This window comes from Petromyzon marinus, chromosome 7 (assembly GCF_048934315.1).
Source record: "Petromyzon marinus isolate PM22_M1 ecotype Great Lakes invasive population chromosome 7, UKy_Petmar_22M1.pri1.0, whole genome shotgun sequence".
Taxonomy (NCBI): domain Eukaryota; kingdom Metazoa; phylum Chordata; class Hyperoartia; order Petromyzontiformes; family Petromyzontidae; genus Petromyzon; species Petromyzon marinus.
This window is the reverse complement of record NC_133673.1, coordinates 14,474,548-14,488,387: the sequence shown is the minus strand read 5'-3', so window position 1 is coordinate 14,488,387 and position 13,840 is coordinate 14,474,548. Positions and strand designations below refer to the sequence as shown.

At 51.1% G+C, this 13,840-nt stretch overlaps 1 protein-coding gene across 1 annotated transcript in view; it reads left to right on the top strand.

Annotated features, from left to right (window-relative positions):
• Positions 1 to 13,046, top strand: part of CREB3L1 (cAMP responsive element binding protein 3 like 1) — a 58,539-nt gene extending 45,493 nt beyond the window's left edge. The window contains exons 8-12 of the mRNA XM_076065185.1: positions 3,133 to 3,201; positions 6,010 to 6,109; positions 7,289 to 7,445; positions 8,889 to 9,129; positions 11,046 to 13,046. Of these exons, the coding sequence (XP_075921300.1) occupies positions 3,133 to 3,201; positions 6,010 to 6,109; positions 7,289 to 7,445; positions 8,889 to 9,129; positions 11,046 to 11,118 (640 nt within the window). The 3' untranslated portion in view covers positions 11,119 to 13,046. The remainder of the gene's footprint in view (positions 1 to 3,132; positions 3,202 to 6,009; positions 6,110 to 7,288; positions 7,446 to 8,888; positions 9,130 to 11,045) is intronic.
• The last annotated feature ends 794 nt before the right edge of the window (positions 13,047 to 13,840 follow it).

Below are 13,840 nucleotides of genomic sequence, written 5' to 3'. Positions count from 1 at the left end.
CATTAACATAAAATGCCCCGCCCATGCTACTGCCATTTAGGCTACGCCCATTTCAAAAACCTTCATAAACAGTTTGCCTTCAGAAGCTAACCCCCTTTTCCTGATGACGACCGCTTGTGTTGCGATCGAAACGTCATAGTTTTTTGTTATTTTCTTTAAACCTATCTACGTGACTTTACCGAAAGACCCAAAGAATATGAATTCCTGCAGTCACAAGAGCTTTAAGTCAACATTTAAACTTATTTTATTTTATTTGACCAGATAAAGCCCAATGAGCTACACAGCTGTTTTTTCAGAGGCTACCTGGCCACAAATGATAGCTCAACGAAGTGGATTATCACGTGCGGCAATGTATAACAGAACAGCCAAATAATCTAAACTTGTGATGTTCATTTTCAATGTTGAGGGGAAAACCAGAGGGCCCGGAGAAAAATCTACGGCCTTCCGCATACCAGGGCGAGGGAGATACCATTTATCCACTGAAGCACTTAATCAGATAAGATCAGAATATTTATAATGGAGGAATCCGATGAGCTACTAAGCTCGTTTCACAGATGTCCAGTATTTGTAGCAGTGTATAGATCATGGCCTACGGTGATGATGACGACGACGATGGTGATTTTAAACAAACCGCCAAAGCTTGTGAGTAATTGTGGGCGACCGTGTCCAGTTGAGGGGCCCCCACCAGCAGCTGGCCTCCGCCATGAAACATTAACCTCCCATCGTTGCCCCCTCCCTGGTCCCGGACCCACCCCCCGCACCCCAACCTCCCCAGCCCCCTCCCCTCTCGCTGTGACGCGCGCTATCTCTCTGCCGGCTCCGCTAATGGAAAAACAGATCCGGGCTCGCAGTGGAAAGAGCACGCGTGCGCACGCGTGTGCCACGCGTGTGCCACGTTACCCTTAGCTTCTAAACATATTTAAATACCGCGGCGGCGAGATTGTGGGAAATGTGGCCCGGTCGGCAGATTTGGGAAACGCTAACGTGCAGGTCAGGTTTTGTGTACCCGAGGGCTTTTTCCCATAAGTGACCCAATGCTAATGGGGCGGTGTTTCTTTCCGAGAAGCACTCGCTTTGCCGTGACCCGCCCCCCCCCAACCCCCATGTGTGATAATAATCCACTGCTGGATGAAGGCCTTCCCCACGCCGTGTAAGGTCACAGAGTTCGTTTGACCGTACTTCGCCACTCTGCTCGGTGTGGCTCAGGGGCCGGTCCAGGTATCGGACGGTTAGCCCATCGCCAGGAATCGAAATGGGGTCGCCAGGTTCGCGGGTGCTTTGCGATATACACCGCAGTGTCACTGCTCCACTCGACATTTGTGTATCGTACCATATTTTCATTACTCGGGCCTCGCTTAATCTCAAACGGGCTCTCTCAATCGTTGCAAATAAAAGTGTCTCCTGCGTCTGGACGTGTCCCCTTCAAAATAAGTGAGATGAATCAAATATATTTAGAAACATCCTTCTTGCCCTGCCTACAAATTGTATCCCGATTCCATCATCAAAATGTACCAGTTAGATCGAGCAAATTACTCACGTGAGTATATGGACGCCCTTATTGCAAATAAGCCTTGCGCATAGCTTTGCGTGGAATCACTTGGAAGAATTTACACAGATTCCTAAAAGGTTTTTTCACTTATTCGCCAGGTCGGCCGTGAGCTTTGATCTCTTTGCTCTTTGCCTTCTTCCTGTTGTTCCAGCCGGCCTTGGCCACATTAAACACTCAAACCAATGTTTACCGATGGATGTCGAAAACGATTGTTTGCGAGGTTGCAGTTGTGAGGATTTTAAGCCAGGAGCTCACTGGTGGTGTTACGTCACTGTTGTTTGACAGACGCACTCACCCCTGGAGCCACCAGCAGGCCCTGCACGGGAATATTAAATCTCCGGCTCGGTGGTGGTACAACTCCTGAGTTTACTGCCTGCATTCGATGCGACAGACGTTGGCTAATCATACTCAAATCATCGTCTTAATTTGCTATTACGTTAAACAAGCACACCTGTGTGAAATGTCAAACGCGCTTTGTTTCAATAATAACAATCTCACAGCCCTATTGGAAAATTCACTGCTGGATGGTGAAGTCCTCCCAATGCTGTGTTAGTCATGGAGGTTATGGAACCATACTTCACCACGCAGGTTGAGGAATAGGGGGTGGCGGGTGGGACATGAGGTTCCGTAACCAGGTGGTGAGAAGTCAAGAGACCAGGATAGAGCCTGGGTCACCAAAATAACAATGGCAAAAAAAACGAGCAATGACATAAGGAAATCGGAAACCCCCCAAAAAAGTAACGAATAAAAAACACTATCACACGAGGAATCGAAAATATTGTTGACACAAATCACCGTTAGAGCGAAGCTAAACGCTAAATTCGCCGCGGCGCAAAATCAGCTTGGGCAGCGGTTGGGATAATCGCCACTCGTGTGAGCTATGGCCGGAAACCGAGCTACGATGTTTGGGTTCGTAGCGCAGCGTTGCTAACCCCTGCGGCAGCGCTCCCCGCCATTCCTAAAGTGCGCGTTCTCGTAATGGTTACTCGTTTATAATCGGATCATCGGTACATTTGATATCGGCACTGTCATCATTCTTCTAGCGCGAAGGAGGGCGCTGCTGCTACGTTACACCAACGCAGTCTGCAGGAGTTTCACACCAGGGCGGTTATGTTGCTATCTTCGTCGTCTTCCTCGTATGGATGTAGGTGTTGAGCAACAGCTGTAATTTTACACCGAAGCCGTTGAGCCGGATAATTGCGTGAGGAGTGGCGGAGTGGTGAATCGCCGTCACGATGCCTCCTCCTTCATATTTGTGTATCGATCGTTGAGTCGCGATACGATCCTTGGCCTGTTCTGGAACCCCCAGACTCCGCACACAGGAGAGTTTTTTTTAATGTTCCAATTTCCCATCAAGTTTCCACAACTGTTGCCCGCCGCCATGGTCTGTGTGCGGATGCGGTTTGGGGGTTGTGGCCCGCCAGAGACTTTGCTGAAGATCAGGGCCAGAGATCTTGTGCGTTTGGGGGTCTTTCACGAGGTGATTCTTCCCGTGGCCTCGTGTTGCCGTATGCGGGATCGCGACCGAGCAATTAGTAAATTTGCTGTGTCGTTTCTCGCCCCGCCTTGTTCCGTGCTTTTAGAGTGGAGAACTGCGCGTCGGAAAACAGCGAGCTGAGAAAAAAAGTGGAGACGCTTGAGACTGCAAACAGGTACGATCCGGTCGCTCGCGCCATTGGCCAAGCCACTCGCCATGTGACACTCTCGTAGCTGGCAAAGCATTCTGTGAAAATGCAGGCGAGGTAAAGATGTAATTAATCTCCATTCTGTCTCTCCGTATATTAATAATAAAAAAATGTGCGAGTCCATCGGCCTGTTGGCTTGCACATTTTCACACCCTCCCTCTTCCACAAAAAGAAAATCAAGCCTTTGTGTCAAAAATACAGCAACTATGCGTTTGTTTGTTTCTTTGCTTGAAACAAATGAAAACGGCCGTTCTGCTCGTATTTGCTATCACCCATGGTAACTCCCCATGGGCAGCAAGAGCAACGAGTTCGTGCAGAGGTCATTTAAAAAGCGACTGTCCAATGAAGTCAGTCGAGTCTTCAAGTTAAATCTACGCTGCTATGTCAGTGCGATAGCGTACGCTATCGCATTGGCCCTCTGCACACGTCACGACTGTATTCATGTTTTGTCTCCTCGGTGCATTCGTTCATTTCTATCGATGAGATTAAGAGTATATCCGGATTATTCGAGATTCATAGAAACAGAGGCGGGGCGGGGGGGGACCGCTGTTCTCGAGAAGGGCCCCCCCTCCCCCGCGCCTGGTGAAGGAAATAATTGGCACGTTTGTGTTGTTTATTTATTTTGGGCCGCTCATTGGCGTTCCATTTTACGAGCAGTCCGTCGCGTTTTCACAACGCCTCTCCCCCCCCCCCGCAAACGGGGAGGCAAAAGCCTTTGCGAAACGAATACAGCAAAACGATGAACAACGCATGAATACCGCGATTAGTCCAATTGTTAAGCGGCACGCAATGGAGGCTTAGAAACATCGTCCCCTGCGCCAGAGCAGAAATTCGGTTACCCTGGAGGTGGCAGATATTTAGCGACACCAGTCTGTATCTACGGCTCAGAGAGAGGGTTATGGGATCATGTACCTATTAACCAAGTTTATCGCATAATTCATCTCTCTTATTGGCGATTTTAAAGACGTTGGCACGACGCAACTCAAGCTTTGCCATCGCGGGTAGGAGCAGCGAGTAAAACCCTTGGCCTGGGGGCCCACGGAGTAACGAATGGTGGGGAGCTCTCCGGTTTCTGTTTCGCAGCTGGGGGGGGGGGGGGCGGGGGTTGTTGCAGGGGGGGGCAGGGGGGGCGTCAGGCCACAATGACCTCATGATGACTGGGTGTGGGAGAGTACACGCCCGTCCGTGGGCCCCATTACGGGCACAATCCGCCTGTGTCTGGCATTTCGCCGTAATGCCTTCCATATGTCCAGGGGTAGCAACTGGAATTGGAGGAGAGGCGGGGGGGGGGGAATCCTCAGTGCGACGTAGTTTAGTATTTGACGAGGGTGTTTGAATACGCGGAGTAAAAAAAAACACCCACGTTTGGTTGAGACGACGTGGCGCTAATACAGCGTGAAGCCGGGCCACAAAGTTACATTAAAGATTTGTACCACCACATGGGAAGTCGAAGAGTACTCAGGTTACCCTGTAGACCGGTGGATCTTCACCTGGGGTGCACGCACCCCCTGGGGGTACGAGATGCCCCTTTCTGGGCGTGCGAGACGTGGCCAGATTTGTTTAGAAGGTAAATAATCAGAAACACAAACTAAGCACGGGCACAAAAGTTACAACTACTTTGTTGCATCAAAGCCTTTGTATTTATTAACATAATATATACGTATATAAAGAAAAATTACGATTGAGAACCAAAGCTGTACGAGGCTGCAGTAGAGGTTAAGAACCTCTGCTGCAGACAGACTAGCTTCCTCCATGTGTACGTGGATTTTCCTGGCAGGAGCCATCGGCAGTGGGGGGGGGGGGGGAACGAGAGCTGGCTGGAGCGTCCTAAGGTTGCCATCGCGTAAAGACGCAACGTCGTCGTCGTAGAAAAAGAAATCTCGTCAAGGCCCTGCCAGAATGCGAATTACAAAACCCACCCCCTTAGCCTCTTCTCCTGAGCTCTGAAGCCGCCGAGCGCATTTTCTCATGCGGGGGCGCCCCCCCGTGGCGACACGAGAGACGCGCGCACAGTGGGAAGGCGGCTCATGTGGCACCGATGGTTTCTTCTGGCTGAAGTTGAAAGCGCCGTCCGTCCGTCCATTCGTCGTGCTCGGGACAGAGGGGTTACGCGGTTTAGAAGGTGGAACGCTCTGGCCAATTAAACGTCGAGCCCTACTGGCCACTAAAACTATCAAGCCACTGACTGTTACATCCCTTATGGCCCCGAGCAATTACCCTAAACTGAACCAACGAGCCCTCCCATTGACCCTAACCACCATAACCAACTAGCCAAGTAGCCAATTTGGTACGGGCCGTCCTAATAACCCTGACCTTCTACTTAACCAGCGACAAATGCTTCCACAAACTGTAACCAACGAGCTCCAAGTGCTTACTGGTCCTCCTATTGACCCAACTAAGTTACCCTGTCGCCAGCACTCTACAAGCCCTGCCTCGAACTCCAATCAACTGCGCAATTCGACACTAATAGCAGCCCTGCCGTTGACTCTAACCACCGGTACCAGCTCTGCCCAATCCATCCGGCCAACTATGACCACAAGTACTCGTCGTCCCACTGGCACCGGCCCCTCCCGTTAACCTCCCATTAGCACGGTAGGCTACGTACGGTGCGAAAGAAGTTCAACGTACAGCACGCACTGACTCACCCTTACCACCGTAACTCTGCCGGGGTGTTTTAGTTTGCTGTTCCGGGGCGGCGGTGGCGGTGGCCGTGGCTTGACGCGTCTTCTCGTTCCGCCTCTACCCCCATCCCCACTCCCCCCCCCCCCCCCCCAGGTCGCTGCTGCAGCAGCTGCAGAGGCTCCAGACGCTCGTCGCGTCCAAGGTTCCGAGGCCCGGAAAGGTGGCGACGACCCAGACCAGCACGTGCCTCATGGTAGGCGATGCCGTTCCGCCCCGGCACAGGCACCCACGTCGCGCCTTGCCGCTCGCGGGGCGGCAAGGCGCGACGATGTCGCTCACTGGATGGGGGGTGGCGAGTGGAGCGGTGGCGCTGCGTTTAGCACGCCCCGCTACGACCCGAGTTCGATTCCCGCTCACGGCCGCCAACGCCGGTGACGATTATCTGAACCTGGCTCCTGAGCCTCCCCTAGGTCCACTCAGCCTTCAATGAGTACCCGGTGTGTGAACATCGTCGCTGGGGTAGACAAAGGCGGCCGAGCGTGGTGCTGGCCCAGCCCCCCCCCCCCCTCTTCTTGGTTGCCGTGCGAGCCTTCATAGGTGCTCATTATAACAGCACTTGCCCCAAAGTCTGTTAAGGCTATACGGGGGAGCCTTGTCTTTGTTTGGGTAGGTGGAGTCGCGGACGTTGAGTAGGAATGAAGTAGCGTCTACTGTGTGGGAGGAGCTGCAGCTGAGGGTACAGGAAAGAGAAGCAGCTTCGTTTAAAACGCGAACAAAAACATCCCAGTGCTGCAGTGTGACCTACTTATTACTTGGTGTGGGATCACTCGCAGCAGCAGGAGGAGCAACAGCAGCAGGAACATCGCCCTCTGCTGCGAAAAACTTGGCGAGACCCACTCGTGAAAAAAAGAGTCTCTCGACACTCAGCGAGGCTCACCCTGAGTAAACAAGCGGCTCGACAACAAGAACAACAAGAACAATCACCAAGAACAAATAACAAGAACATCAACGAATAACAAAGCAGGGACATTCGCCGAGATGGAAACATGCGTTTAGATTATTTTTTGCTGCTGTAAATTTCCACGTGAGAAGCCACTTTTTTGGACCTTCATTTGTGGCCACGTCGCTTCTGAAATATAAAGCGAATATCTCGGTGGGCTTTAGCTGGCCAGATAAAAAAATAATTTAGCTTGTTTTACCTGTCTTTTTTAAGTGATGTATTTGTCTATATTTTAAAGTGATTTGGTTACCTTTCCTATATTTTGCACTCCCATCGTGTTTTTGTATTGTCTCTTGTTGTAAAGTTGCGATCTCTTCCGCTAATGGACATCGGTGGAACAAGAGCTTTATAGCTCCTCGGATTCCTCCAGTATAAAATACTGATTCTGATGGTTCCTCGCCTCCCCTCCCACTCTCTGCCTCTCCACGACAGGTCGTGGCTTTGTGCTTCGCGTTGGTGCTGGGCGGCCTCACCCCCAGCCTGAGCCCCCTCACCCCCTCTTCGCTCGCCCCCTCCTCGCTCGCCCCCTCGTCCGGCCACTCGGAGGAGGTGGCGCTGGCGGGCAAGGATGCGTACACGACCACGCGCAGTGAGTGCCACCTCCTCCGCGTGTTTGACCGCCCCCCCCCCCACTCATCCATTCATTCACACATTTACTCATTGATTCACTGGCTCATTTTCTCACTCATTCATGCACTAATTCATCCGCTCACTTATTCATTCGCTCGTTCATTCACTCATCCCTTCATTAATCTGCTCGTTCATTCACTCATTCGATCATTGCCTCATTGGCTGACACTAGTTAAGGCCATAGAGATTGCCTGTGTCTCTGTTGCTTACTCAATAATTGGTTCACGTACATTCAGGGCCATTTGAGACTGTCTCTGGAAAACTCATTTGTACATGTGTGTCCTCTTTAAAGGACAAATTAATGAATTCGTTCACTCATATATACTTTCTTTAAGGCTACGTTGAGAGCTTGTGGATTCCCGGTCCGTTTCATTTACCCATTCAACAATAATTTCCTTTTGCTCTCATTTCGAATCGGCCGACAGCTCGGTGATACGAATCCCACCTCGAGTTAGTCCGTCACTTGCTTTACTAAAATACTTTTGCGAGTCCAACGCAGCTGCCTACTACTTCGCTCGCTCGTTCCGTTGCTAAAGCGTTGCATTTATTCATTCGAGTACATTTTACCGTAGAGCAGGTCTCTGGACAATTGAGTCAAACAAAGCAAATACAGTAAGCATCTGATAAAAAAAGAAAGTCAACATTAACATTCAACACACTAAAATAATAATACGAGAACATTGAGCCGTAATAACAACGGATCATTAACATTTAAATGGAGTTCAATATTTCAGCGAGATACATTTTAAATGAGATAAGATTTAAGTGGGTGGAGCGGTGGAACGGTGGTTAAGCAGCATGTCCTTTAAACCTGGCTAAGCCGAGTTCAATTCTTGGCTATGGCTCATGGCGAGTGATATCTGGACTGGTCCTGGTTCCCCAATCTCCCCCCCACCTACCCCCCACCCCCCCACACCAAACTGCGTCGACCAGTGTGGTGAAGTATGGCCAAACAGCCCTCATGACCGACACGGCTTGGTAAAGCAGTGGATCGGCAAAGGGCTGCAAATAATAATAATAATAATTATTATTATACGCTCAAGTGTAAGATTGCTTACATTCATCTTTACCAAGCTCCAAGTGCTATTTCTTATAACATTCTGAATAAACAAGGGACAATTGTTTTAAGACCTCCAACCGACCGGTGCATCGTTAAACACACAGCGAGCATCGTGGGTAGAAACCAGTTTCCAAATTCGGTCGCAACTCTCGGAACACCGCGCAGGAATTTCATCGCCGATCGCCAGCGCACGCTCACCCCCCCACTCACCCCCCCACTCACCCCCCCACTCACCCCCCACTCACCCCCCACTCACCCCCCACTCACCCCCGCCCCCCCGCACACAACCCCCCGCACCCCCCGACTCACCCATTGTGCCCGTGTGTGCCGGTGGTGGAGCAGTGCGTTCCCGGAGCCTCCTCTTCTACGAGGATGGGCCCTCGCTGGAGGACGCGTCCGTGGTGTGGCCGCGTGAGCGAGAGGAGAGGCTGTACGACGGCGCCGCCGCCGGGATGGCCGCCGCCCCGCCGGCGCCCAGGCCCTGGAGGCACGGGGCCGGCGAGCGGCACTCGGAGCCGGGGAGCGACGCCGTCCGCGACGGGGACGGCAACGGCACCTACAACAAAATCACCGTGCCTCACCGGTATGCGCGGACGCCACGGGCGGCGGGGGAGCGTGGGTGGCACGGGCGGAGGAGCGTGGGTGGTACGGGCGGAGGAGCGTGGGTGGCACGGGCAGGGTAGCGTGGGTGGCACAGGCAGGGTAGCGTGGGTGGTACGGGCGGGGTAGCGTGGGTGGCACAGGCAGGGTAGCGTGGGTGGTACGGGCGGGGTAGCGTGGGTGGTACGGGCGGGGTAGCGTGGGTGGCACGGGCGGAGGAGCGTGGGTGGCACGGGCGGGGGAGCGTGGGTGGCACGGGTGGGGGAGCGTGGGTGGTACGGGCGGGGTAGCGTGGGTGGCACAGGCAGGGTAGCATGGGTGGTACGGGCGGGGTAGCGTGGGTGGCACGGGCGGGGTAGCGTGGGCAGCATGAGCCCAGAAGAATGAAATGGGCCGCTCCCACCACCACCCCCCACATCCCTGGGTTCCATCGCCCGTTCCCTTTCACCGGTCGTCTACAAGGTTGTAGGCGGAGACGCCCTGAGCAGACGTCAGTTGTCATTGAGGGAGAGTGACACCTGAACCGGTCCTGTATCCCCCCCCCCTTTCCCCCCTACATAAAACTCATACTCACTAGTGTGGTGAAGTATGGTCTAACAACACTCTCAGAGTAATAAAGTAATTATAATAATGTTTAGTTTTTATGTGGCATTGTTGGTCATGAAAATCGAATCTCACGATCGCTGAGGAGCCACAGACAAAGCTGTAAGCCAGGCAGTGAGCTGGCGCTAACAATTTCCCAAGCTCCGCAGTCCTCCATACATGAGATGTTTTCGGCCAGTTAACGAGTGTTTATACACGACTGACACGTGACGGGGTGGGGAGGTCTCGATCTGGGAGCGGATTGACACGGCTACAAATGATTTCAAAATTAGTATTCACGTGCTGTAGCGGGGTACTAAGCAAGAGCACGCTCATGATTAATAGAATACTGGTGCCTGTTCTAATTGAGCGTTTGCACCACGCTGCCCGTGTGCGAGCTGGGGCTGAAAGTTGCCGGCTTTTCGAGACCAATATGTGCCTAAATTGGTTTGTGGCGACGTGCTTTGAAGTGGGTCCAGTGGAGAGTCTATTTATGCACGAGACCCACGCACGAGGTCACGCGCACACGTGACGGAGAGAGCCGGGTACGGCGCGAAAACAAACAAACCATGCCAAGCGGTAATGCGAAATACGCAGGGACAAAATGCCGCAAGCGTGAAAAATGGAAAAACTCAAAATTGGGATCATAATTGTTGTACTGTGCTCTGCAGCTCTACACCCCTATGTCATGCCCCCCCCCCTCCCACTTCACTAACTCGCACTGATTGGCATGGTGAAATATGGGCAAACTAATTATGATGACCCACATAGCGCTGTGGAGTGACAAAGGGCTGGACGAATAATGAAAATTATATATATTCGTTTGAGATTCAAAGCACGGTCACCGATGTTAAAGCACTTTATAATAGTTCATGGAATTATGTAATAAATTGGGGAAAAACCCGCAAGGATTTTTTTGTTAATGACGTCAATTGTAACGTGTAAACACCGCACAGAAATGTAACTTACAAATGCCAAAATTGCGATGAAATTAAACGGGGGTCACCTCCTGATAACAAACAAAATCGATCCAATTTCTACAGTGGCCAAAAAACTATCCTCCTTGAGAAATAAGATAAACCTCCAACTCTGAATAACGCATGAATAATAAAATGTATGAGGCTTGTCAAACATGAATGTGAACATCGGTCGCGTGGATTCGTAGGCCCGTTACCCGGGCGTGTACAGTCCAGTTAATGGACCCAATTCCACCCACCCATTCGGCCGTATGAAATATTCAAAAACGTGGCCGTGATATTTTTTTTGCGTGTGTTTTAAAGGCGCGTTCTCTCCGCCCCTCCCTCCCTCCCTCCTCAGGGAGGAGCTGAGGCCCGGCTCGAGCGTGACGGCCGAGCTCGCGCGTGACCCAACGGTGAACGCCACGGCGTGATGATGATGACGACGACGACGATGATGACAAACGCAGGACCCTCGTGCTAACCCGAACGCAAGATTAAAGAAAAAAAAAACGGCTTGGAGAAATAAAATACTATCGTTTGTGAACCATTGTACATATTTAAAAAAAAAAAACGTCTATTTCAACTTTATGAGCAGCCTTAATGTATTTTTTGGACAAATATTACAAAAAAAAGAAAAATATATAAAACTATTACACGCAAAAAAAATATTAAATTTATATTTAGAACTATTTTGTAGCGTAGCGCTAGACGTGGCCTTAGGTTAGATCAAGACAGATGTAATATAAACTATTTTTTTCTAAGAGACTAGGCAACAAAACCCGTACACGTATATATATAAAAAAAAATCTGTAACAATAAATGTCGTCTAAATGCAGACCGTGAATCGCTTTGGGCTCGAGGCTCGTCTGTGCGCGGTCGTGAACGGCGACGACCCATATGTGTCGGCTTGTCGCGAGTCGTCCGATGGACGTTCGGCGCAAATCGAGGGAAACTTCAGAGACATTCCGCTCTTCAGCTTCGCCGCCGCTGTGCCGCGCGCTGCACTGCGTACGTCCGCTCTCTCGCTTGTCGTGTGCGCGTGTAGGGGAGCGGTGGTGCAGCGGTTAGCGCTACGAACCCGGCGACCCGAGTTCGATTCCCGTTCACGGCCAACACCGGTGACGGTTATCTGAACCGGTCCTGGGCCTCCCTTAGGTCGGCTCAGCCTCAAATGAGTACCTGGTGCGGTGTGTAAAAAACATCGCTACTGGGGAGACAAAGGCGGTCGGGCGTGGTGCTGGCCACCCACCCCCTCGTGTGCCGTGCAGGCCTTCATCGGTGCTCGCTAACAGCGCTTGCCCCAACAGTCTTTTAAAGTGATACGGGCGATCTTTGTTTTGTTTGTATGTGCGTTCGTCCGTGTGTGTGTGTATTTGCGTGCATTCTGCTTCGAAACCCCTAGTCGTGGTGCCCCCCCCTACCACTCCCGCCCCTCCGCGCGGCCCGTTTTCTTTCCGAATCGCACTGCCCCCCCACTTACGACGCTGCCATCGCCGACAGGTTAAAGAGGCTGCTGCAGCCATCTCGCGCTCGCCATCCACATGCCCGAGCTCTACCACGAGCTTTGTTGACAAATGTGTGCCGAGCTATGTTTTGTATTTTGTGCCTAACCACCACACTCTTAAACCAGACACTAGCAGTGACCTTGGCCACATTTTCCATCCAGACACTACCCCTGCCACTGACTCTAACCACACCAGGCAGCCAAGACACTACCCCTGCCACTGACTCTAACCACACCAGGCAGCCAAGACACTACCCCTGCCACTGACTCTAACTAGACAACCAGACTCTAGCCCTACCCCTAACTATACGAATCAGACAAGAACCCTAACCACATCATTAAATCAGACGCTATCCTTTCCCTGGTTCTAACCAAACCGGACGCAAACACGAGCACTTGCTCAGGTCTATCCCGAACATGAATTCCACCTCTGCCACTTTGCCCAGCCTCCGCCTCCTTCATCCACTTGATACGCCTTTCATGTTAGTGTTTACGGTACGGTGCCTTGTGATGCAAAAACCCCGCAAAGACTCCAAAGGGTAGTTGCCCCATGCTGCAGTGCGTTTAGTTTGTGGTTGTACGCGTTTAGTGGTGGGTGTACGCGTGCGTGCGTACCCACATGGCTTCTTTCAATGGGCAGGACAAAAACAAATATTTTTCGGCTTGTCGCATGTAAATAATCGCACAGTTGTAACGCTTCCGATGGGAAACATTTTATCCAATTGTTGTTTATAAAAGCCTGTGTAGTGCGCGATTATTATTATCATCATCATCAATATCAATATTGTCTGAAAAATGCAAATGACTCTTTTCAATGTATGTCTCCAAATAAACGCAGGGTTTAGCAGCATATTATATTTTGCACCCCCCCTCCCTTGCTTCCTACTTTGGCATCGCGATGTTATTGTTGCTCCGTAACGAGGGCAGAATATCTTTCTGCGGTGTAGAATTCGCCACCTAATTATCCGTGACGGGTCTTAAGAGGCCGCACAAGAGTGAGCCCTCTAACGAACTTCCCCCTTCTCGTCGGCACGGAAATGAAAATCGTCTCCGGTGGGATTTTTTTCCTCCATTTTTCTTCTCACAAACCCTCCCTGACCCGATGATGTGGATGCACTTATCTCGCCGACTTGAAAGACTCAAGAAGAAGAAGAGGCAAAAGAGACGACACGAAGCTGCACTCGCACTTGATATCAAAATAATGAAACGTCAAGGGGGGTGGGGGGTCGTGCTGTGGCACCGGTGGACATGACGAAGATGCCACAGTTTCACCACTTGCATCGTGAACACTGCCTCATAACATTTAGTTGGCTCACGTTTGGGGATGCGACACCAAAAAATTGGCAGTGGCCATTCCAGAGTAAAAGAATGGGACATTCCCTGTATCATTAGGTAACTGTATAGTTTTTTTGTTTATGCTGTAAAGCCACGATAATTATGAACTTGGTGTGATTTTTATGCACTCTTCCCAGTTGTATTCTGCGTGTGCTATCAGTGTCAAGAAATTCATTCCTCTTTCCGTTCGGAACCCTTGGGCAGGTCTATCATCGTGACTCTGCTCAAGAAACTCCCCAAGTTCTTTACTTCCGGGACACTTTTAAGTGACCTCTTTGATCCACAACATTTCTAAGTGTCGCGTGGCAGTCAAA